The sequence below is a fragment of the Myotis nattereri genome (genome assembly GCF_964212035.1).
Source record: "Myotis nattereri genome assembly, chromosome: 17".
Classification (NCBI taxonomy): domain Eukaryota; kingdom Metazoa; phylum Chordata; class Mammalia; order Chiroptera; family Vespertilionidae; genus Myotis; species Myotis nattereri.
The window spans coordinates 52,943,701-52,967,448 of record NC_138092.1 but is presented as its reverse complement, the minus strand read 5'-3'; the positions used below and the strand labels follow the sequence as shown (position 1 = coordinate 52,967,448).

The 23,748-nt window shown below is 50.5% G+C and overlaps 1 protein-coding gene across 1 annotated transcript; it reads left to right on the top strand.

The window, feature by feature from the left end:
• The first annotated feature begins 1,778 nt into the window (after positions 1–1,778).
• CALB1 (calbindin 1) lies at positions 1,779–21,639 on the top strand. The gene is made up of 11 exons (XM_081111566.1): positions 1,779–1,984; positions 2,351–2,427; positions 6,284–6,358; positions 13,211–13,294; positions 13,374–13,430; positions 16,438–16,515; positions 18,709–18,764; positions 18,851–18,890; positions 19,019–19,072; positions 20,173–20,244; positions 20,790–21,639. Exons 1-11 carry the CDS (start codon positions 1,906–1,908, stop codon positions 20,901–20,903), a joined length of 786 nt encoding a protein of 261 aa, XP_080967692.1. The 5' UTR covers positions 1,779–1,905; the 3' UTR covers positions 20,904–21,639.
• The last annotated feature ends 2,109 nt before the right edge of the window (positions 21,640–23,748 follow it).

The following is a 23,748-nucleotide window of genomic DNA, read 5'->3' as shown; positions in this document are numbered from 1 at the left end:
GAGTCCAGGCACAGCTCGCTGTGAGCACGGGGAGGGCCAGCTGCTCCGCCAGGGGTCCCCTGTCCGCATGTCCTCAGCCTGGTTCCAAGGGTGACCTTAGCATTGGCTTCCAAGTCCACATGCGCCATTTCCCACCCAAAGGCCCTGCTGTGAGTGAGGGCAGCACAGGCCTTCAGAGAAGTCCTTTTCCAGGAGCTGCGTGAACACTTCTCCTCAAAACCAACAGCCACCAGGGAGAGCGCTTGCTCGCAGAGCCAGTCAGTGGTTCCAGCCTCAGCACCCTGCACGCAGGCAGAGCAGGAGGTGTGTGTCAGCTCCCATCCTGTCCAGTGTCCTGCTGGGTGGTCTGGCCGTCATCCCCATGAGTCTAAGCATTTAGCAAGCAGGGGCCAGGCCTCCTCTTCATTGTTTTCAGTGTCTAGCAGACTGCTTGGCATAATCAGTACTAATAAATGTTCACTGCATGACTGAAAACGTAAATAATGGAGCATTTGATGACTACCTATTTAGTACAAGAACAGTTTATCTACTTCTTGAGTAAAACAAGAATAAAAGTATTGCTCTGCATCACAGCTTGGAGACTAAACGTGAGCCTCAGAGAAGGTAACTGAAGTGCGAGTGATCTGTGTAGAGCGAGTCTCATGGAGAGAGAGGGCTGTTGCGAGGTTGGTGAGAGACCAGCTGTGAAATGACAGGTCTCTGAGAGAAGTGCCGCCCGCCCACGGCTGGGAGAGGCCCGTCTCAGGAGCGCAGGGCTGAGGGTGCTCAGACTCAGTCACCAGGACAAAAGCAGAGCTGGGTGAGTGCACTTTATGGCTGTGCTCACTACATTTGGGTTTTCTCTTGTGCCTCCACTTTGGTTTTGTTCCACTGTAATCATAAGGCACATCCTCAGTGGACCTCAAAAGATTAAAAACCAAATACTACTTTAGAAGTAGTTATGTAAATAAGAAATCATCTGAATATATCATTTGTTACATTAAAATACACAACATGTATTTCCCAACTCTGATGGTAACTCCCAGGTTCTCAAAAGCTCTTTAACAGGGATGCTCAGCTCTGGGAGGGGGGCGGTGCCGTGCTCAGCTCTGAGGGGCCTGGCTGGTCACTGGCCCGCAGGCATGGTGCTTGGACCAGATGCTTGCTCTTTGCTTTCCTTTCTTTTTCCAAACTCAAGGAGGTAGGCCGGAGTCTCTCCAAGATCACTCCCTTCTCTAACATGTTAAGATTTTGTCATTTAATTCTATTACTTTTCAATTATAATTCTACTTCGAGCATAAAATAAAACCACCATAATCCTGCTATCGGGTCAGCACAGCTTGCTCATATAAACCAGCTTAAGCGAGATTCGTAGGACGGCCTCGCGGGCACAGCATAGAGTGGGCGCTCTATCAACAACTCCATTGTGCTCGCTAATCACATCAATCTAATGGCTGCCAAGCTCTCACCTGAATGCTCACATGAACACTCAGATGTCCACGCGCCCATTCGCCGAGGGCATCAGCTTTCCTCCTCCACCGGAACGTGGAAACCTGTGCACGTCCGTGATTTTACTGTAATTCTCAGGAATGAGATGCTTTCCGCACCAGGCGAGTGTGGGGAATGAGTGCGAACCCCCTGGCCTGCTGCTTCCCGGGTGGGCTGATGGACCGACCGCCACCCGCGAGGCTGTGGGATGATGGGCGGGGCGGCGCGGGGCTGTGTGGGCGGGGCTATGGGGCGGACAGTGTGGCTGTGGGCGGGGCCGTGGGCGGGGCCTGGGCCGGGGCGGGGGGCGGGGGATAAAGGCTGGAGCCCGCGCGGACCGAGCGCGAGCTGAGCGGAGCTGAGCAGCACCGCGGACAGCGCCCGGCCCGCGGCTCCGTGCGCCCAGATCGCTGGTCCTGACACTCACTCCGCTGCGCGATGGCAGAGTCCCACCTGCAGTCGCCCCTCATCTCGGCCTCGCAGTTTTTCGAGATCTGGCTTCACTTCGACGCTGACGGTGACTATCTCCTCTCCTACCTCTATCGCCCCCGTCCGTCCCTCCCCCCAGCCTCCTATCCCATCCCCCCCCCCCAGCTTCCTTTCTTTACTTCTCCCTCCTCCCTCTCCCCAAGCTTACCTCCAGCCTGGCGTAACTGTGAACTTGGAAGTTTAGATATTGCGTCTACGTTATTCTGAACCGTAAACGTATTTATCTCCAAGAAAGTGGGGCACAGGGATTGGGGAACACTGCTCCTCAAAGGTCCCGTGGCCATGCTCAGCACCCCCACACGGGCAACCCGGGTCCTGGGGGGAGGGAACCCCTGGGGTGGCCAGAAAGACACCTGCCCGGGACACTGTCTGACCTGGCGTCTCTGTCTTGCAGGGAGCGGGTACCTGGAAGGCAAGGAGCTGCAGAGCCTGGTCCTGGAGCTCCAGCAGGCGCGGAAGAAGGCGGGGCTGGTAGGTGGAGTTCAAAGGCGGAAAATACAGATGTTCCACATTCGCATCAAGAGCCAGCAGGGCCCAGGTTTCTAGGGCGTGTGAGTTCTATTGACTGAGGAAAGGGAGAAGAGGGCCCTTCCGAATTGTGTCGGGTGAAGAGGAGAGACAGACAGACAGAGAGACAGAGGGAGAGAGAGGGAGAGACAGAGAAACATAGATAGAGATAGGGAGAGATACTGAGAGACACGGAGAGAGAGAGACAGAGTCGGAGAGAGAAAGAGAGTCCCTAACGGGAAAATCCGTGCAGACTGAAACCGGAGGGTTGAAGTCCAGCTTCTATGCTTGCACCGCCTTCTGGTGCCTAAGAGGCAAGTGTGCGTGCGAGCCCTGCGGTCTGCGCCCGGGACTGGGTTGGGTTAGGTAACTCCCAACTCCCCTCTAACTGCGTGAGCAGCGGGTGGACAGCCAGGCTGCCCCGCCGCGGCCAGGGGCAGACCTGCAGATAAGGTTCTTTTTCTATTGCCAGTTACGGCTGAGATGGGGCTGTGGTTGGAGAGATCGAAAAATGACCGTCCTCCCCCGGGAAAGTGGAACAAGTTGCAACATGATAATGAGCAAAAATTTAGCAAGAAAGGTGTTCATTTCTGCCCAAAGGGAGAAACCCAAAAGTCAGAAATGTAAAAAGTAAAGAAATTTTAACAATTCAATGTTTTTAAAGTGATGCTCTGATGGTAAGCAATTAATGGCATTTTGAAAATAGCTGTAATTGTAATTTAATCCACTAGTTAATTAAACAATTCTTACGAATTCTGAATGCCCTCCTTTGGTCATGCTGTTAAGAATATATGTTGTCAGCATAAAAACAAAGTGCCCACCTTTAAATCGCAGACGAGATGACTGTATAAAGGAAAATAGGTTAAGAATTTTACTCATCTATTGGGATTTATGGAAGACTGCATTTCAGAAGCAGTGCTGGGTGGGCTGTTAGCTATACTCTGGCTATTTGACTACCACTAGAAAGAGATTATGTATGCAAGGTGGGGCAAAAGTAGGCTTACAGTTGTTTGTATGAAAAATAACACAACAATTAATACGTAATATAAGAATAAACTCTGTGTTCTGTGTACTCATGGCTATAAACCTACTTTTGCGTCACCCTGTATATATATTTGGAGGAAAATATAGGTGTGTGTGACTTTTAGCAGATCACCACCTCTAGCATTGAGTTATATATAATTTAAAAATTACATATGTATGTATAACTTACTAATACAGTTACATTTTGTTCTATGTGTGATACACATCTATGTTCAACATGTTCAAAAAGAATCCCAGAGGACTCTAAAATGCAATGCACTGACAGAATCAACTTAAAGCCAGACAACACGCTGGGGATTGTCTCCCCCAGATTTAGACTATATAACCTGGATAACTGAATGGGATCAAGTAAAATAGAAACTGTTTTACATTCTTTCTCTCCCCCTCCTTACACATTACCATGAACATAAATTTATGCAATACTATTATTACAGCTCTATGTATCTTTTACTAATAAAGCAAAAACAAGTCTCTTCATCATTCAAAATATATATTTAAAATATTTGCTTAGAAAAAATCTTACTTGTTAAAAAATTTCAAATTGAAACCTTGTAAGATGCTTCCAGCAAATAAATGAATATATTTTAATTTTTCTAGAAGTAATTTTAAAATTGAGATTTATTTTCATCTTAGAAATTCAAATATTTAGAAACTATACATTTCTTCAGATTTTTCTTTTCCTCTTCCCATTTTAATATTTGTACTTTTTTATAAATACTGACTTTATGTTAGAGGTTTGGAGGTTTTAGAGCATAATTTTCTTTTTCTACTGCCTAGGCTCCAATTTTAGAATCCTGGAAACTTTATTGTTAGATTATAACCCAACAACACCAAGTCTGAACAGACACAGGGTGATGGCAAGGTGCTTGGTCCCTTGATCATTGACTCTTTTTTCTAAGATGATTTTAAGATTTAAGAGCAAATGCTTTGTTCTCTGTGTACTCTAAGAATGTACATTCGAATGGATAGTCCCACCACAGTCACTCTCACTTTTTTAAAAATATATTTTTATTGATTTCAGAAAGGAAGGGGGAGAGAGAGGGAGAGAGAGAGAGAGAGAGAGAGGGAAACATCAATGATGAGAGAGAATCATTGATCGGCTGCCTCCTGCACACCCCACACTGGGGATCGAGCAGGCCAGCCAGGCATGTGCCCTGACCGGGATCAAACCCTGACCTCCTGGGTTCATAGGTCGACCCTCAACGAGCCATGCTGACCGGGCCACTCTCATTTTCTTACAGTTGTTGCTATAGTAAATTTAATAAATACAAGTTAAAATTAATCCGTACAGGAGGAGTTTTTGTTTTAAATATGCTTTTATTTATTTTTAGAGAGAGAGGAAGGGAGAGGGATAGAAAGATAGAAACATGGATGAGAGAATCAAGCACAGCCCAGGCATGTGCCCTGCCAGGAATCCAACCAGTGACCTCCTGGTTCATGGGTCACTGCTCAGCCACTGAGCCACATGACTGGGCCAGAAGAGTTGTTTGTTTGTTTGTTTGCTTGCTTTTTTGTTGTTGTTTTTTAATATATTTTATTGGGTTTTTCTTACAGAGAGGAAGGGAGAGGGATAGAGAGTTAGAAACATCGATGAGAAAGACACATCGATCAGCTGTTTCCTGCACACCCCCCACTGGGGATGTGCCTGCAACCAAGGTACATGCCCTTGACCGGAATTGAACCTGGGACCCTTCAGTCCGCAGGCCGATGCTCTATCCTCTGAGCCAAACTGGTCAGGGCATATTTGTTTGTTTTTAAGACTACATTATAATTAAATTGCTTAATTACTATCTGCTTCTTCAGTTCTACCAACAATATTTACTTTGGTTCAGAAAGGATTTTGTAAACTTGTAGTCATGATATTCAGCCTCAAAATAGCCCTTAGACTATACTAACTGGTCCATCCCTAGAGCAAACGGCTGCCTCTTTCTAGTTATGACAAAAACTGAGACCTTAATGTGTTTTACAAGAACATAGAATGTGCAACAGGCTGTGGCGACTTCAGCGGGGCTGTTTCCAATGGCTACATTCAACTTCCTGAATACTAGCCAGGTATCATAGTGCCTAGATCTCCCTCCTGTCAATGGGGGAAGAGACTGTAAGCAATAGGACAGACTGGGGGGAGCCACGCAGTGGTGCGTTCAGCAAGTCACGCACACGCGTCTTATTGAACTGAAGCTCGTTTAGTTCGGAAAAAATGGAGACAAGGAAGCACTGGGAGGCGGGCCCATGACCAGCGGCTTAAGATCAGACCCAGCATCTGCCTCTGGTGAAAGTACAAGTCAGTTTTTATCTGACACATATTTTTCTGATGTTTAATTTTTCTACTTATTTAATCAATGGATGCCATATTCCTGCTTTGCTTAACTGAAAACATGTAGAATGCCTCCCAGGGGCAAGCTGGTGCCGCACTAGGAGAGACTCTCCTCCGAAGCACGTGTAAAGAGATCATTATCTTTAATTCAGGAAAGCTCATCAACTCAACAATGCTGATGACATTTTAAAGGATAGTATATTCCCAAAACTAATAATAGAAGAAAAATCATAGCAATCGATTCAGAAATGATCATGATAATTATAACTCCTTCATTGAAAACCAGCATATACTGTTTATCCATTGTCTTTAATTTTCATGAGAATAGTTAATCAGTATGAGTAGTTCTAAATGGTTCCAATCCCAGTTTTTCTTTGCAATAAGTTATTAACACCATCACAAGCATGACTGGGTCTGGGTTTTATTCTCACAAACTTTTTACTCGCTTTTATATAATTTCAGGAGCTATCATCTGAGATGAAAGCTTTTGTGGAGCAGTACGGGCAGAAGGATGATGGAAAAATAGGAATTGTAGAGGTAAGAGCCGTGCTTTCCAGATACAGTTTGAATAAATGGCCTTCATGTTGTAGCCATATGCAACTCAGATATGATATGGCAAGACCCTTTAGGGAGGCTTATGCTGCCTAAGTATCAGGTTATCTTCTGTTCAGAAATATAAAATAAAAAATTGGAGTCCTCAGCCTACATTTAGATGAGACACTGGGACCAGGGCCAGGGAAGGGATCTGCCCACACAGGCCAAGTCCCCGACGTCCAGGCTCACTCCCAACCAGTGAGTGTACCTGCCTCACTCGGTGCGACACCTGCCAAGTGCATGGCCGCGGGCGTTTCTTACCATTCAGCACTGTTAAATATAAAGTCCCTGCGACGGTGTCAAAGCCACAGCCTGGTTTCTGAGATTCTATTTTGAACTGGCAGCGGGCGTGTTAAGCTCTGTTAGAGGTCCCTGGAAGTTCAAAACATGGTGCCAGATCTTACCTTTTGATGATGACTTCTGTCTGTGAATCAAGGAGGCAAAACAGTCCCACATCAGTGCTCTGTGCCCCTCACTCAGTCTCCCAGAGGCTGGTGCCTTGGCGGCTCCGTAAACCTCCTCACCTGTTTCTGCCTCTATTTCCACGAGAGAAACCGCATGCACAGCCTTCAGAAAGCTCATAAGCTCCTTTTTTAAAAGACGCCACATCACAAGGGTCCTTACGTTCTTTATGTCATGTCCTTAGTCGACTGGACTGTGACATCCTGAACGTTACAACATTTAGTCATAATTTACCTTTGATTCTGAGAACTAACCTGGTTTTCAAGTAACTGATCTCACAGGACAGCTGCGCGTCAGTGTGGAATACATTTCCTTTTAAACCGCTAGTACAGATCGAGTTACAGAAGGACGTGCTATTATTATCTTTGTAATTAAAGCATTTCCCTGGAGTCTGCACTCCCCTCTGCCACACGTAACGCATTGCTGTCTGAAGAGATGGGTGTAGCAGCAGGGCTTGCGACTGAGAGCGAGGGCAGCAGTGCAGGGGGCGTGGTGCCCATGCAGGGGCCCGCAGGTCCGCGAGGCGGAGGCAGAGGGAGGGAGGCTCCTGCGATGCTTCAGGAGGCTCAGGGGGTCCCACACGTGGAATTTTTGCGAGAGGGACCCTTGGGGAAAAACTAGCCAAAATCCTCATTTTCATGATGCGGAGACTGAAGCCAAAAAGGTTGAATGATGCATGCAAGTGCCCACAGGAGTGATACACCCTGGCTCTGGCTCTGAGTTCCAGCCCCGGCTCAGGAGTGGGGGTGCTGACAGGTGGGGAGGGAGGAGCCGCCGGGAGGTTCCTGTGAATGTGAGTTTTGCCCAGGGTGTCCGTGGGTGCAGAGGGAAAGGAGAGGTTCTGATCATCACTGGGAGTGAGGAGCCGGCAGGACAAGGTGCCCTCTCCTGTCACAGGAAAGGGGCAGTAAATCAAGTCCATCCCTGCTGGTTCCCACCCTGACACAAGTGGCACCTGCTAAGAAACCCGACATATAACATGGAGCACAACACAGACCTCCTAGCCGTGAGGGAAGGAGCCCGCATGGGCCCGAATTAGCACGCACCCGCCCACGCGCCACCTGCCGCCCGGTGGTCACAGGGAAAGGCTGGATTTGCCTAAATGCTATGCCCACTTCAGAGGTGACTAAGCCTACTCCGAGTAAACCAAACGCCATCAGGCCCCGTCCGCTCTCAGACTGTGGGGCTGTAACTGGAACGTGGGTGGGAAAGATCCGAGACACAGGTCACCTTCCGTCCCCACGAAGGTGACCACCCCCTCCAACAGCGTGGCTTTGACACCTGGACACACAGACGCAGTTCCGTGATCGAGAGATTGTTAACATGAAGTCAGAACAGGGGAACTGGATTCCCAGGTAATTTAACAAACACCATGGCAGTCAAGGGTGCTCTAAGTTGGACTGAGAGGAAGGACTCGATTGCAGAGAAGGCTGGTTCTAATAAAGAGAGAGACGAATGACTCAGGAGACGACGGAAATTCTCCTCGGAGCTCCCCTGGCGGGAGGCGGTCCCCGAGCTTGCGCCTGACCCTGGTCATGAGCAGAACCGCCCGCTCTGCCCCTCGCTGCGTCTGTCTGTCCAGGTCACTGCGTCCACTGCAGAGATAGATCTAAAAGCTATTTTAGTCTCATAACTGCAGCAGCCTCTGAGGGAAGCCGGCCTCTCTAGCCGTCCCCTCCCTCCACAGCGGGGAGCGGGCTCAGGCCCGGGATGCGATGTTCCGGCAGCTGCTCTTTCATCGAGACCTTGGGGGCGTGACGGACAGGGAACTATGATCTGAAACTGCACTCTGGGTAGAATTTTTAAATGGTTTATTAGGAGAACTTTTTGACTGAGGTTTTAATTAAGGGTGATGATGGTAAGGGACCAGGGTCTTAAAATCGAGAAAGTCAGGCTGTCCAACTTCTGATCTGGCTCAAGCTAAAAGCTGCGTCCACGCAGCCCATCTGTCCAGAGCCCCTTCTCCTTGGCTGTGAACGGGGGTGACGTCTCAGTAGCAACATCAAATGTGACACATGTGCCAAGCACAGAGGTAAACTCTGGCACACTGCGAGCCTCATAAATACAGCAGCCACTGTTATTCCCAACAGAAAGGGCTCGCTGGGCACACAGCAACCCCGCTGAGGGCCCCGCCTCCCCCACTTCCTACACAGCTCGTCACGTTCAAATTCAACCAGACCACAGTGCAGAGCGATGGTTTGCCTCCACTTCCTGGACGCACCCTCGCTGCCTAGGAGTCATCCCTCTGGTTCCCAAATGAAATCAAAGGCTCCAGGATTGCCGAGGGGTCAGCACAGGGCTGTCTTTGGCGCTGGGCTGCCCGTCGTGGGCAGAGTCTCCCTCGGTGCTGCCCCTGGGAGCACCCTCCTCCTGGTACCGCTCTCTCGCCCTGTTCACCTCCTGCTTTGACTCGCCTGCCCCCTGGAGGCTTCCTAGGGGACTGAGTCCCCAGCCCCAGCTCATGCTCACAGCATGGCCCGGGTCACAGCAGGAATCTGGGCAACTGCAACCACACAGCAAAGGCTGGGCGGCACCAGCACCGACGAGGCTGCGGGCCCGCGGGCTCCCTGGGAAGCAGGCCCGCCCGGGAGCGGTGAGGAGGTTTGTTGCAGAGCTCTCGGGGTCCGTTCCTATCAAAGGGGAGGACAGAGCAGGACTGGGCAGAGGGACCGGGGCTGCGACAGCCCCGAGACGCAGCAGGCCCACAGTCACTCGGGCTGGGAAGACCCTGCCCAGGTGTCCCCGGTGTTGAGTGAGAGGACTGAGCTTTGCAGGTCCACGTCCTTGGGGTCACAGCTCCTTCAGCCCAGGTCGCTTCCCGGACCTGCCAGCTGAGGACACAGCAGCCCCGGCTCCTGGAAGCAGGTCTGAGGGTGCCTCAGCGCCCCACCCCTCGGGAGGGTCTGCCCAGGATCAGCCTTCACTCTTCGGGTCAGGTTGGCTGCAGGCGCTGGGCCAGGAAACTGTGAGGCCCAGCCCACGTGCCCCAGGGGTGTGCACACCAGTGGGCAGTGGGGCAGGTGTGAGAGGTTCCTCCGCTCAGCAACAGGCCCTCCTCACGGGTGAATCTGTGTGGCCACAGCTACCCCCTCCCTCTCCCTCCCTCCACGTGTCCACCTCTTCTCCGGCACATGGAGTGTTTTGGAGCTAGAGGACTAGGAAATGACCAGTCATCTTAGGACAGGCAGCAGGACACTTCCCTGGTCAGCAGGGACCTAGTGGACCTACCCTGCAGTGAGGCCGGCACTCGGGAGCCGTGAGACTCAGGGCCACACACAAGGCGGCACTTGGGGGAGGTGCTGCATCCCAGGCACAGTGCCCATGCTACCCACACAGGTATTTTTCCATTGATTTTTAGAGAGAGTGGCAGGGAGGGAGGGAGAGAGAAAAACATCAATGTGGGAGAGACACATCCATTATCCATTGGCTGTCTCCTGGGTTGAGCCTGCAACCAAAGTACATGCCCATGACCAGAATCGAACCCAGGACTTGTTACCGGGAAACCCCCGGGTGGGCTCGGGCTGCCTGTCGCTGTGTCCAGTAACGAAGGCCGGGTTGAATCACGTAAGGCATTTACTGAGCAGGCCAGCCAGCCAAGAAGACAGGGCGCTTACAAGCATCAAATCCTGCCTCCCAGCAGGTGCAGGGGGCAGGGTTATAAAGGGGAAGGGGCTGGGGTGAGGCTGGGAACAGGGTGCAGCTACGTGCAGTCCTGGGGGTCCGCAGACGTCCGCTATTGTCCTTGTCATCAGGCGATGAGGTGATGTGGGTGAGATGATGTTTTGGCTCCTGGTGGGTCAGCCTGACCATGCTTATCGGGTCTGCTTGCTGGATTCACAGCTGAGTCACCTCCTCCATTGCTTCGCACAGGCCTTGGAAAGGAAACTTAAGAAAAACGTAACCCCTCTTCACATGTAAGAAACTTAACCCCTGTTCACATAGGTGTATGTGATCTAAGATTTAAAATGATATGATTATTTTTCAGATGAATTCGGGTGCTCTATCTATCAGATTATAGGTCCCCTAACAGACCCTTCAGTCCGCAGGCCGACACTTTATCCACTGAGCCAAACTGGCCAGAGCCCTTCTTCTCTCTTAATGGCTGGTGTATCTCATTACCTTCTACATGTTTACAATGTCTGACGGCTGTAAAATAGGATGGTGCTGTTTTCAGTTTAACATAACAGTTCAGTGAAATTAAAAGATGGAATATGTTGCATGTAGACGTTTTTAAAAATTAGTTAAAACGAGTAGGATGAAATGGAATGGGCAAAGAAATTTACACTAAAATGAGTGATTTTGCCATCTCTGTGTTTGACTTTCCAGAGATCTCTGAACTTCATGAGAGATATATGAATTTTAATTTTTGAAGCAAAGATTGTTAAAATTTTCCTAACTTTACCCTTGATCATTGCTTACTAGCTTTTTCTTTTATTTTTTTGTTTAATGTTTTTATGTACTTAGTGAATTTTGATAAGTAGAATTTAAGAAAAATTATGCTTTTCTATTCAAAACAACACACAATAATTATGAAAATCTAGGCAATATAGAAAACAATGGTGAAGATAGTAAAAACAAATTATTCACTATAAATCACATTAAGTGGATATTTTTATGAAGTAAAATTATCAGCCAGTGCATAGTCTACATCAGGCACATAGGGGCTGAGCGTCTGGGGGACAGAGGCCAAGAATAATATCTGCCCTCAGGGCGGACAGGCTCTGGGCGTCCACCCACACCTCGCGGCATCTCTGACAAGCCCGAGCCGCCGGAGGGAGGGCCCTGGCTGCCCCCGACTCCTAAGTGAACGCCATGTTAATGCGCAGCCACCTTGTGACCTTCGTTCGGAGTCAATACGCAGCTGTTCCCTGGCTGGGCCACACGAACATCCTTAGGGACTTTGGTCCGTGCCCGGTTTCAATCCCCGTGCCCGGCCTCTAAACCATGTTCCAATTTGAGACAGGATTTCAAAGGCCTAAACCCTGCGAGTTAGGGGGCATGTTATGCGGCATAGAGAAGCTGAGGTTACTTGCTTGTCAGGTAGAATGATACCAATTATGTTAAATTTTAAAATTTCAGTGGATCTAAAAGGATGAAATTTGTTAAAAGTGTGAGAGTCTTTTCAATAGTTTGGTAGAACCTTGGACCACATGCTGACCTGAAGGTTCCTCCAGAGCCCGGTTCCTGGTGATTTTGGACGGGCATTCCTGTGGGCGATGCAGCCTCCTCCCCACCACCCCCCGCCTCCCATCCCAGGCCCAGCACCCACTGCACACAGGCACCCCAGCTCTATTTCGGCCCCTCTCAGAGGTGAGGATGGAAGTGGCCGGAGGCCCTGGGACCACAGCTAATTAGCAACCGAGCAGGAATAGAACCGGCTGTGCTCGGCCATCAATCCACCCCCCTCCTGGCCCCAGAGATGGATCATGTTCACCCTGGAATGGGAGCTGGAGCCCCCTTTAATTTTTTCCAAAAGAAAAAGCATTTAAGTTTTGAAATGAGATCTAAGGAAAAATGTCACAGTGTCATGAAAGGGAAATTACAAAATAAGTCCAAGAGCCGTCGTCAAGCAGAGGCTATCCACGGCAGTCCTTGGTGACCACCACTGAGCGGGGCTGTCTTCTCACCTCATTCCAGAGCCTTCCAATTGTGGTGGGCTCATCTTCCTTCTCTGCCTTGAGGACCAGCTTCTTCCAAGCCTCCTTTCCTCACATCACTCTCCTGCCTCTTCCCTGCAGTGCACGCCCTCGCCCTGCCTCCTTTCCTCACATCACTCTCCTGCCTCTTCCCTATAGTGCACGCCCTCGCCCTGCCTCCTCCCTGAAGTGCATGCCCTCACCCTGCCTCCTCCCTGCAGTGCACGCCCTCGCCCTGCCTCTTCCCTGCAGTGCATGACCTCACCCTGCCTCCTCCCTGCAGTGCACGCCCTCGCCCTGCCTCCTCCCTGCAGTGCATGCCCTCACCTTGCCTCTTCCCTGCAGTACACACCCTCACCCTGCCTCTTCCCTGCAGTGCACACCCTCACCCTGCCTCTTCCCTGCAGTGCACGCCCTCTCCTTGCCTCTTCCCTATAGTGCATGCCCACGCCCGTGTCCTGTGCCAGAGAGGAGCTGTGAGGCAGATGGAGATCAGGCACAGTCTCCAGCTGAGGGGTGATGCCCTGGTCAGAGGACAGTCCAGGGGATAACAGTGGCTCTCCAGGAACCAAACAGCGGGAAGGGAAAGTCGGTTCCAGGTGATGGTCCTCCTGCCCCAGTGAGCGTGTTCAAGGAAAGTGGAGAGGCAGCAAGTGCTAGCTTGCTGTTGGCTCCTCACCCTCTGCATCTCTTGCAGCTGGCGCATGTGCTGCCCACAGAAGAGAACTTCCTGCTTCTGTTCAGGTGCCAGCAGCTGAAGTCCTGTGAGGAGTTCATGAAGGTGAGAGCAGCTGCCAGGCAGTCCCCATGCGCTCGGAGCGGGAGGAGCTGTCTAACCTGTGGTTTCCTTCTCCTCACAGACGTGGAGAAAGTACGACACTGACCACAGCGGCTTCATAGAGACTGAGGAGCTGAAGGTAAGCAAGGACTCACCTGAGTTTTTTCCTTTCAAATGCAGTTATGAACTATGTAGCTTTTTTAAAACCTCCCACAAAAGAGGCTGACATTGAGCAAGGGCACATTATCACCTGCGTTTCCACACTGCTGATGAAGAACCAGCTCAAAGAGGAGACCTCAAGCATTTCCGTTCAGCAAAGCCAGGAACGAGCATTTTCTGTGTGGACACCAATTATGCTATGACATAGGTAAATATAATGAACTAGAGGCCTGATGCATGAAGATTCATGCAAGAATGGCCTTCCTTCCCCTGGCTGCCAGCACCGCCTTCGCTCCGGCCTGGAGCCGCCTTTCCGCCTTCCCATGCTGGCCAGAGCCCAGAGCTAGTGTGGAACACCTAGGATGATGCAAGCGTCCTGCCCCGCCCCTGGCCACTAGGCGCCTGCATATGCAAATTAACCCACCATCTTTGTTGGGTTAATTTGCATACTCACTCCTGGTTGGCTAGTGGGCATAGCAAAGGTACAGTCAATTTGCATCTTTCTCTTTTATTAGTGTAGATACTCGGCCTTTTCACTGAAATGTGATAGTTTATACATTAAACATCTATATAAATAGATTTCTCTTTCAAGAGAAAGATGTTAACAATTATTGGACACAGACTATCTGCCAGGTACGTTACCTACTACCATGTCCAGTGTCTGGGTGAGCTCGGGGGTCTTTTTACCCCTGTGAGGAGAAGGTGGGAGGTAGAGTGAGGTCCTCAGGGCCTCACAGAAATCAGATGCAGGGCCTGGGGGTGGACCCCCTCTGGCTAGGACCTTCCACACACCCATTCCTCTCAACAGCAAAGCCCTCAGCTGTACCCCACATCTAGCTGGTCAGGCTGCTCAGAAATGAGCCATGAAGTGAGCGTGTCTGCCCCTCGCACAGCTGTGGGGGGCTGGTGAGGCGCAGGGGCAGGAGGGACGGCCAGGAGCCCCAAACCGCCCTCCTCTGGACAGACTTTCCATCACTCTGCTGGTGCCCACGTCCGCATGAGGACGGGAACAGCGCCTTCCTCTCAGGTCATTGTGAGCGCAGGCGAGATGTTGCACACGGAAGACTGGAATGCAAGGCGCAGAAGCTCTGTCCTTCATAGCCCCCCAGCTGACTGGCCTTTCAGAACACGGACCATCTTTCCTTCGACCCCAAGCCTCCCAGCAGGAGGCTGCTTCCAGGATCTGCAGTGTGTGGCTCAGGGAAGCACACGTGTTTACGAGCCTGCGCAGTGGTGGGCACGGGACGAGGTGTTTGCACATGGAATCCCCCCCCCCGGAGCTTTTCCGAGCAGATGCTATTATGCCCATTCTTCAGAGAAACTGACGTTCAGGGATGTTGGAAAATTTCACGTTTTCACAGCTGCCAGGGGAAAGAGCCAGGTGTGTGCGGTGACGCCGCGACGTCCTCAGCACTGCAGGCTGTCCCGGAACTGCGAGCAGGACGTGCTCCCGGTCATGCTGGACATGGAGGGAGTCGCACCGTCTTATTTAATGTCATCTTTTAAAAGGTTTTAAAATTAAGTTGATTGGTCAACATGATCCCGTAGGTCCAGGTGAGAGCTCCATGATGCCCGGTCTGTATATAGCACTATGTGCCTGTCTCCCAATCTAACCTTCTCCTGTCGCCATAAGTGAGGACCCTGGAGAGGCTCTGGCTGCTGCCAAGTCGTTAAGACAGATCCGATCAGTGCCTCTGGGAAACGTGAACATTTTTAAGTGAAATCACAAGAAACAATGTTGTTGGCAAACGTGCCGTTCAGCAATGTAGAGGCCGCAAGGTGACAGCTAAGCTATTGTGTTTTTATCCCATTGAACCAAAAAAATTCTTTTGAAAATTACTTCAGGTTCATTTCCAACCTCAAAATACCCTAAAGGCCTCCTTCTTTGCTCTAAATCTTCTTCTCAGGAAGAGACGCTGAGTAGAGCTGTCCTCTCGGGGGCACCTCGGAGATCAGCTGGCATCCTTCTAAGGCTCTTTCCAGAAGCTAATTTAAGACTGTAATCGAGTGAAGCGCACTTGCTCTAGGGCGCGCGCGGAGCCTGTCCCGCGCTGGCTCCGGGCTATTTTTGTGACCATCATTTTTGTCTCTGGTGAGGACTTTTAACCCAATTAATCTCTGACAAAAGCCTTCTAAGGCTCAAAATAAAATTCACCCCTACCAGATAACTTTGAAGTTTCCATCTTCGCTCGGATTGGAGTGGAATGTTGGAAGTGGAAATAATTCATCAGCCCCCGGTCTCCTGTGAAAGAAGAGAGCACGGGACACAAGCGGGCGGGCGGCAGGGCCAGACCCCCTCCCACTCCACGCGCAGACCTCCGTTCCGTCCTGGCAGCCCCGCCTTTCCCAAGGAGATGGGGGGAGCCAGCAGCACTAGCCAGCACCCAAGGCTGGGATTTGCTCACCCAGCGCCCTGTCGTCTCTATGGGAACTCCTGCAAAGCTTTACCTGTTTAAAGGCACTGACGCTCACTCCTCACCTCTGCCTGTGACACGGTCACCGCGCTCACCCTCCCTGCGCCCCCTGTGTCCATGCGACCACGTGTCCTCGGGGATGAGACGCCTCAGGGTGCCCGCCTGCAGTAGGAAGTCGGCCCGCGTGCCGCCCGACCTGGCGCTCACGGCCAGCCCTGGAAGGAGCTTCGTGCTGGCCACCAGGGCGCCCTGACCTCACCCACAGGCTCTCCCCCGAGGCGAGGCCCGGAGGGGCCGTGTTCCCGCTGAGTGGCGTGGGCGTGGGTGCGGGCGCCTAGAAACGCGTCCACTGAGCTGGCTGGTTCACGAGGCTTTGCTCAGATTCCTGCACATACACAGTCCAGGTACTCCTTTCCCTGAACCCTAAAAGCGAGCGCCCGCCGCGCAGCCCGGAGAGGGGGTGCGGGCGGGAATCCAGGGCCTGTGGCGCCCCTCGCTCCTCCCACAGGCCCCCCTCGGAGGCACCCTTCCTCCGCCGCGTACTGATGCAGGTGTCTGTGTCTGTCCTCGCAGAACTTCCTGAAGGACTTGCTGGAGAAGGCAAACAAGGCGGTGGATGACGCCAAGCTGGCCGAGTACACAGACCTAATGGTGAGGCGCCCTCGGGGGCTGAGCCAGGCCGGCGCCCAGGCTGCGGGTGCGAGCGGTGACGTGGCGTGGCTCGCGGGAAAAGCTGACTCCCCTGGCCGCGGCCTCGCGGCTGTGCCACAGGCTCCCGACAGGCAAATCTCTTCTCGTGCAGTTGCCAATTTTGTCTCAAAAGATCACTTGTTTTTCTTAAAAGGCAGTGGATTGCATCGCTAAATTCTGTAACTCGGATATATGTAAGTCACATTATAGATATATACATTATATCACTAAATGTCATTCATTATAGAAGTTCTGACTCAATTTTCATCATGACTTAGGAAAGCATAGCTTTTGTTAGAGTTTAGAGATAACTTATAGCCACCTTACTCATTAGAGACTACGGTAAAAATGGGTATTTCTGCCTCTGCCTTTTGATTTTTCTTATTTTGGAGCCTCATCTTGGGTGAGGAAATCCAAACATACCTTTATTCTAATGTGGTGGGGAACAGTATCAGCGAGATCTACGGTCAAATGCTGAAAATGGAGCAAGAAAACTGCGTTACACACAGGCACTTCGTGTTTAGGAATGAATGTCAAATACATTTATGAAGCCCAGAGAGAAGCATCCCTCCTGCGAGGTTACCTAGTTTCAGGTGGGTGAGTGGGCTCACGCTGATTCCTCAGGACCCGGGCACTTTTCCTAAACTGCTTCACTGTGGGCAGCACTGTTCTAATTGTTTACTTCTTGGAGTTTAAAGTTTTATTATTCAGTCAGCATGAGTTTGTGAGGTCGCGGTGAACTCTTACCGCGTGGATGTAAATGAATAACCCATACAACATAAGTGCGTGTTATAAACTTGTGTTATGTCAGACGGGTTAAGAAGTTAGCCTCTTCAGGTACCCTGAGAACCTTGTAAAGGGTCTGATTATGTTTGACATCACTGAGGTCGGCTCTCAGCCTGCCAGCCTACTTTTATGAGGGGAAATACCTCCAGAACGTAGCTGTCGCCGTATTCACTGCACAGTGTATTTATTATAAAGTGGGACTAATATCTAGTTTCAAAACAAACCATTCACATGGTGTCCTCCTTGCACCGCACCTGTCGAAGCTCAGCACATAACTGTGTCACGGAGGCCACCGGCGCCCACCTCTGGGAAAGGGCAATAGCCTACATTCACCAGTGTCCTTGGTGCCGATCTTAAGGGATATCTATTTAGGGTAAAGACTCCTCTCCAGGTAGAGCTGTGAGCGGCCTTTTAAAGCCACTCAAATGGGAGTTTGCATATCTGATTAAATGTCATAAACCAGTTCTAATCGGAGAAGCAAATTAATCAAGAACTAATTAACATTTAAATATATTTGTGGGAAATATTTCCCTATGGGCACTAATCCATGTGATCTGGTGTCCAGGGCTTGGTGCTGATTTTAGTGCGACAATATCAGATCTTATGGCCAATGAATTATAAAGTGTGTCAGCATCAGACCCCGGACACATCTGCCTCCCCCCAGACACCCCTTCCTTCTGTCCCCAAAGAGGCCCCATTCTATCACATTCCTTTATGAACAAAAATAATGCACTTCTCCACACATGTAGTGTACGTGTTTGACCTATTTCATACACAGCTCTTCCATCTGCTATTGCACAGCAGCGTTCCTACCTGCCCCATGCGGTGCGCAGGGCTTCCAGGTGTGTCTGCGGTTGGGGTGTGTGCGTGCTGTGGGCAGGCTGGGCTTTACAGCGTACCCGGCACGCAAAGGAAATGAAAACAGTTCCAAACACTCAAAACTTCTGTTCTCCAAGGGTTACTCATAGCGCCTGCCTGTTGCCTCTGGGTGTCCCCCATTGTGCTCCTGAGAGAAAAGCAAGCATTTCTTCTCACACCACGGCGTGGAGAGTCCGGGTGTGCCCCTCTGCAGACAGCCTCGCACGTCCGAGACCCCTGTGCACCTCTGTGCGAGGGAATCATGGCGGCTTCCAGGAGTGCAGGGAGCCCGCTGCTGCTTGACTGCTCTCAATTGTTCTGAGGAGACACTTTGGCAATTGTACAAGTTACAGAACTGAAAACCCTGCACCAATAGTTTAATAAATGCTACTTTCTACACCTTTGCTGTCTGTATAATTCCTAACTCAAACTACTTTAAGTTGAATTTTCTTGTCCTTCATGCAATAAACCATTATTCAACGGCTACAATAATGACTTTTTGTCTTTCAGCTGAAATTATTTGATTCAAATAATGACGGGAAGCTGGAGTTAACCGAGATGGCCCGGTGAGTTAGGGGCTACGCAAATACTAACAGAAGCTGATCCTTACCAAAAATGCTAATCCATTAACGTCATGTTTTTCTCTCAAAAGGCTACTACCAGTGCAGGAGAATTTTCTTCTTAAATTTCAGGTATTTCTCTTTTTCTCTGCCATAGATGGTATTTTCCTTGAACAGTTACAATGTGGGAGAGTCGCTGAGGGAAACTCCATAAAGCTTACCAGCAGCATTTTAACCTTTGCTCCTTCTCTACCCTCCAGGGCGTCAAAATGTGTGGGAAAGAGTTCAATAAAGCTTTCGAGTTATATGACCAGGTAAAAGTTTGTTCTTATCTATAGTTCTTCAGAATTTGGAAAATGCTGAGGGGAAAACCCTCAGGCTCCAGGCTCCTATGAAAAGCAACATGAACTATTAGAGTCACCCAGCTGTCTCCTCACCCAGGAAATGTATCGTGGTGTGTCCCAAATTAGGCAAATCTTGACACAAATCCCACACTAACTGAACTGCTGTGAGGCTTTGAATAAGACACCAAAGTCCTCTGAGCCTCCGTTTCCTCGGGTGTAAACAAAAACAGTCCCGCCTGTTCTGCAGCGGGGGAGGGGCGGGGCGGGGGCGGGACGGGGACTGATCTGGATGGAAATTCCAGCAGTTTCCTCCACCCAGTGAAAGGCTCTGCCGTGTGTGTGTGTGTGTGTGTGTGTGTGTGTGTGTGTGTGTGTGTGAGTGTGTGTGTGTGAGTGTGTGAGTGTGTGTGTGAGTGTGAGTGTGTGAGTGTGAGTGTGTGTGTGAGTGTGTGTGTGAGTGTGTGTGTGTGTGTGTGAGTGTGTGTGTGTGAGTGTGTGTGTGTGAGTGTGTGTGTGTGAGTGCGAGTGTGTGTGTGTGTGTGTGAGTGTGTGTGTGTGTGGGTGTGTGTGTGAGTGTGTGTGTGTGAGTGTGTGTGAGTGTGTGTGTGTGTGAGTGTGAGTGTGTGTGTGTGAGTGTGTGTGTGAGTGTGTGTGAGTGTGTGTGTGTGAGAGTGTGAGTGTGTGTGTGTGTGTGAGTGTGTGTGTGAGTGAAAGGCTGTTTGCAAGGTCACTGGTTAACCTCCTTTCTTTGCTCTAAAGTCTCTACCCCGGGACCAACCAGTGTGGCACCAGGCGGCCACATGGCTTCCTCAGGCCTCCACGTCCCACTCCTTTGAGCACGCTGGTGACCAGGCACCTCCACAGGAGGTGATGTGGCATGAAGTGAAGTGTTAGATGTGAGGCTCTTTGAAACGTGCATGTTACAAATGTAAGGTGTGGAATGAGAGGCGACTCTGGAGCAGTCAGACATGGCGGGGCCCGAGGGGGTCAGGGCCCTCCGTGAGCAGGTCCTCCGTGTGTGTTGCCGCACTGCCTTGTGTCGGAGACCTGCTCTGCTTCTCCTCCCTCAGGACGGCAATGGCTACATCGATGAGCACGAGCTCGACGCTCTGCTGCGGGACCTGTGCGAGAAGAACAAGCAGGTAACTCCTTCCCGGCTCTGGCTTCCCAGGCGGGTGCACGGGGCCATCCGGAGCAGCCACACCCATGTCTGAACTCGAAACATTTAGGGGGGGGGCAGGAGGAGCTTTCAGTTCTTAACCTGACTTGGCAACTGGGATCAATGGATTTTTATTTATTTTGTTGTTTATTAATCCTCACCTGAGGAGATTTTTCCATTGATTTTTAGAGAGAGTGGAAGGGAGAGGGACAGGGAGGAGAGAGAGAGAGACATTGATGTGACAGAGACACATCGACTGGTAGCCTCCCACTCGTACCCTGCCGGGAGCTGGGCATCAAACATGCAACCTTGACTGGGAATCAAACCCATGACCCTTCAGTCTGCAGGCCAACATTCTAACCACTGAGCACACCAGCCAGGGCTGGGATCAATAGATGTTACAATCACCTGTGATTACCCAGCTCCCCTCTGGGACCTATGTAAGGACCACCCCTACACACCCTCTCACCTGGCCACGCTGACTCCCTCCCACATTAACCAGGCCCATGCCCTCTGTGCTCTGTGCAGGACCTGGACATTAACAACATCCCCAACTACAAGAAGAGCATCATGGCCTTGTCCGATGGGGGGAAGCTGTACCGGACGGACCTCGCCCTCATTCTCTCTGCTGGGGACAACTAGAGCGTAGCCCGGCCACTCATAGCGGTACACCTTACCTAAAAACTCCTGCGCGCGCTCTAAGGGAGTATCTGCGTTCCTGTCATAGCTGTACATCTAACTGCCTACAACCACTGTCCCGGTGTGTGCACAGTCCTCCCATTTGTTTCTATCTGCTTGTAATGTACAGTTTTTGTAACCACAGGACTGAAAAGGGGATTGTCTATGCTTAAGCCAGTCAACACCCATTAAACATAACCTGACACATTCCTGCTTTTGTACATGGAGTTGGACAGCATTTCCCTAAAAAATTCACCAGGATTAATCTCTACAACTTTAGTCTCTGATGTGTTAATGCAAGTTTTTCACTGAAGCATTCTTAATTCAGACAATCACAGGTCAATCCCACAAAATTGTTCAAAGCTGTACCTCCAGTTGCTAGGAGGACTGTGCGTTCGCATCTAGAATACCCACATGTCCACCTGTAGTTAGTTAACGGCCCGGGAGCAGGGTGTAGGCCGTGAGCCGCACGTCTCCTGCTTGACCTCACCACGTGCTGGGCAGGAGATCTGGTGACAAGACAGTGCCCGGCGGATGCCACACTGTGTCCAATCCATGTGCGTCTCCCACACGCGCGTGTCGGAGGACGGCCTCAGCCCACTTTGTAAACGGTTTGCACGTGTTGGGGATGACAGTTATTCTAGAAAATGCTGTTTAATGTCGTGTCCGGTCCCCTCCGATTAAATCCCACATGCCGAGCAGCCTGGTGTCTAGTTTGCGTCCTTCCTGGACCTTCTTCCCATGCAGAACTTCTCACTCGGGGGGAGTGTCTCCGCTGCCTCCCACGGCCCCTGTTCTCACTCTCCTTTCCGGACACCATGAGTCCCAGCTCAGCCCTGGCCGGCGGCAGAGCGCAGGGCGCGTGTATCCCGTGACTTCGTCTTCCATGCTGAGATGGAAGCAAACAGTTTCTGTCTGCAAATAGTTTCAAGTGAGTTGAGATAACCCATGAAGAGAAATGCTGTGGGACCCGTCCGGTCATAGGGAGAGGCGAGCACCGCCTGGCCGCACAGGCCGCTCCTGCCGCGGGCGCCGCTGCACCCCCGGGCCCGCTTCGGGGTCCGTCCTGAACGCAGCGCCGACTTTCTCAGTGAACAGAAATCACAGCAGAGAGTGAGGGTCTCTTCCCCGCAAGAATGGACTGAGGACCTGGGCCCAGGAATGGGATTTCTGGGCCAGGCGGGCGGGCTGCATGCTGAGGGTGGTGCTGAGGGCGGCGCTGAGGGTGGACAGAGGAGAGGGAGTGAGGCTCCCGCATCTGTGTGGAAACCTCGCCCCGGGTCAGCAGGTGGGGACGCAGGCGCTCAGACAGCAAATGTCACCTGCGACCCGGAGCTGCCCAACTCACAGAAGGAATACACACTTACGAGTACACATTTAAGGGGTACACACTTAGGGGTACACACTTAGGGGTACACACTTAGGGGTACACACTTAGGGGTACACACTTAAGGGGTACACACTTAGGGGTACACACTTTGGGGTACACACTTAAGGGGTACACACTTAGGGGTACACACTTAGGGGTACACACTTAAGGGGTACACACTTTGGGGTACACACTTAGCAGTACACACTTAAGGGGTACACACTTAGGGGTACACACTTAGGGGTACACACTTAGCGGTACACACTTAAGGGGTACACACTTTGGGGTACACACTTAGGGGTACACACTTTGGGGTACACACTTAGCGGTACACACTTAAGGGGTACACACTTAGGGGTACACACTTTGGGGTACACACTTAGCAGTACACACTTAAGGGGTACACACTTAGGGGTACACACTTAAGGGGTACACACTTAGGGGTACACACTTAAGGGGTACACACTTAGCGGTACACACTTAGGGGTACACACTTAGGGGTACACACTTAAGGGGTACACACTTAGGGGTACACACTTAGCGGTACACACTTAAGGGGTACACACTTTGGGGTACACACTTAGGGGTACACACTTAAGGGGTACACACTGGGGTACACACTTTGGGGTACACACTTAGCGGTACACACTTTGGGGTACACACTTTAGGAATAACAATTTGGAAATGTACAGCAAGAGTCCTTAAAAGCTTTATAACCTTTGATTAATAATATTACTTCAGGAATCCATCGTGAGGAAACAATTCCAAATTTTAAAAATGTTTTACACCCAAGGAGTTCTTCACTGGTGTATATATTACACCAAAAAATAAAATAGCCTAATTCCAAAAATAAAGTATGATAAATACAAGCAATGAAAGCCCTGGCTGGGTGCTTAGTGTATTGGAGCGTCATTGCACACACCAAAAGCTGTGGGTTCAACTCCGAGTCAGGCGCATACCTAGGTCGCATGCAGGTTTGATTCCTGTTGGGCAGGTACAGGAAGCAACCAATGTTTCTCTCACATGGATATTTTTCTAAAATCCAATAAAAAATGCAACCTCGAGTGAAGCTTAAAACATATATATATATATATATAAACAGTGAAATATGAAAAAACAGTATTTATGAAAAAAACAGGATCTGTTTTATGCAATCTCAATTTTTTTTAAAAGGGAGCGATTATGAAAACATTGGGGGAAAGCAGTATTTATAAAGTTATAAAACTGTGAACACAGTATTAATTTAACAAAAATATGGATAGAGTTGCACTGGTAGAAGTAGTGAGAGGGAGGACTGCAGAGTCCAGAAGGAGGCACAGCTCCGAGCTGAGATGGTTTCCGCCAGGAGACCTGCAGAGCGGGCACCCAGGAGGCCTTGCCTGTCAGTTAGACAAATGATAACTTTCATATCAATAAGAATTCAATGAAAAGGCCGAGGCT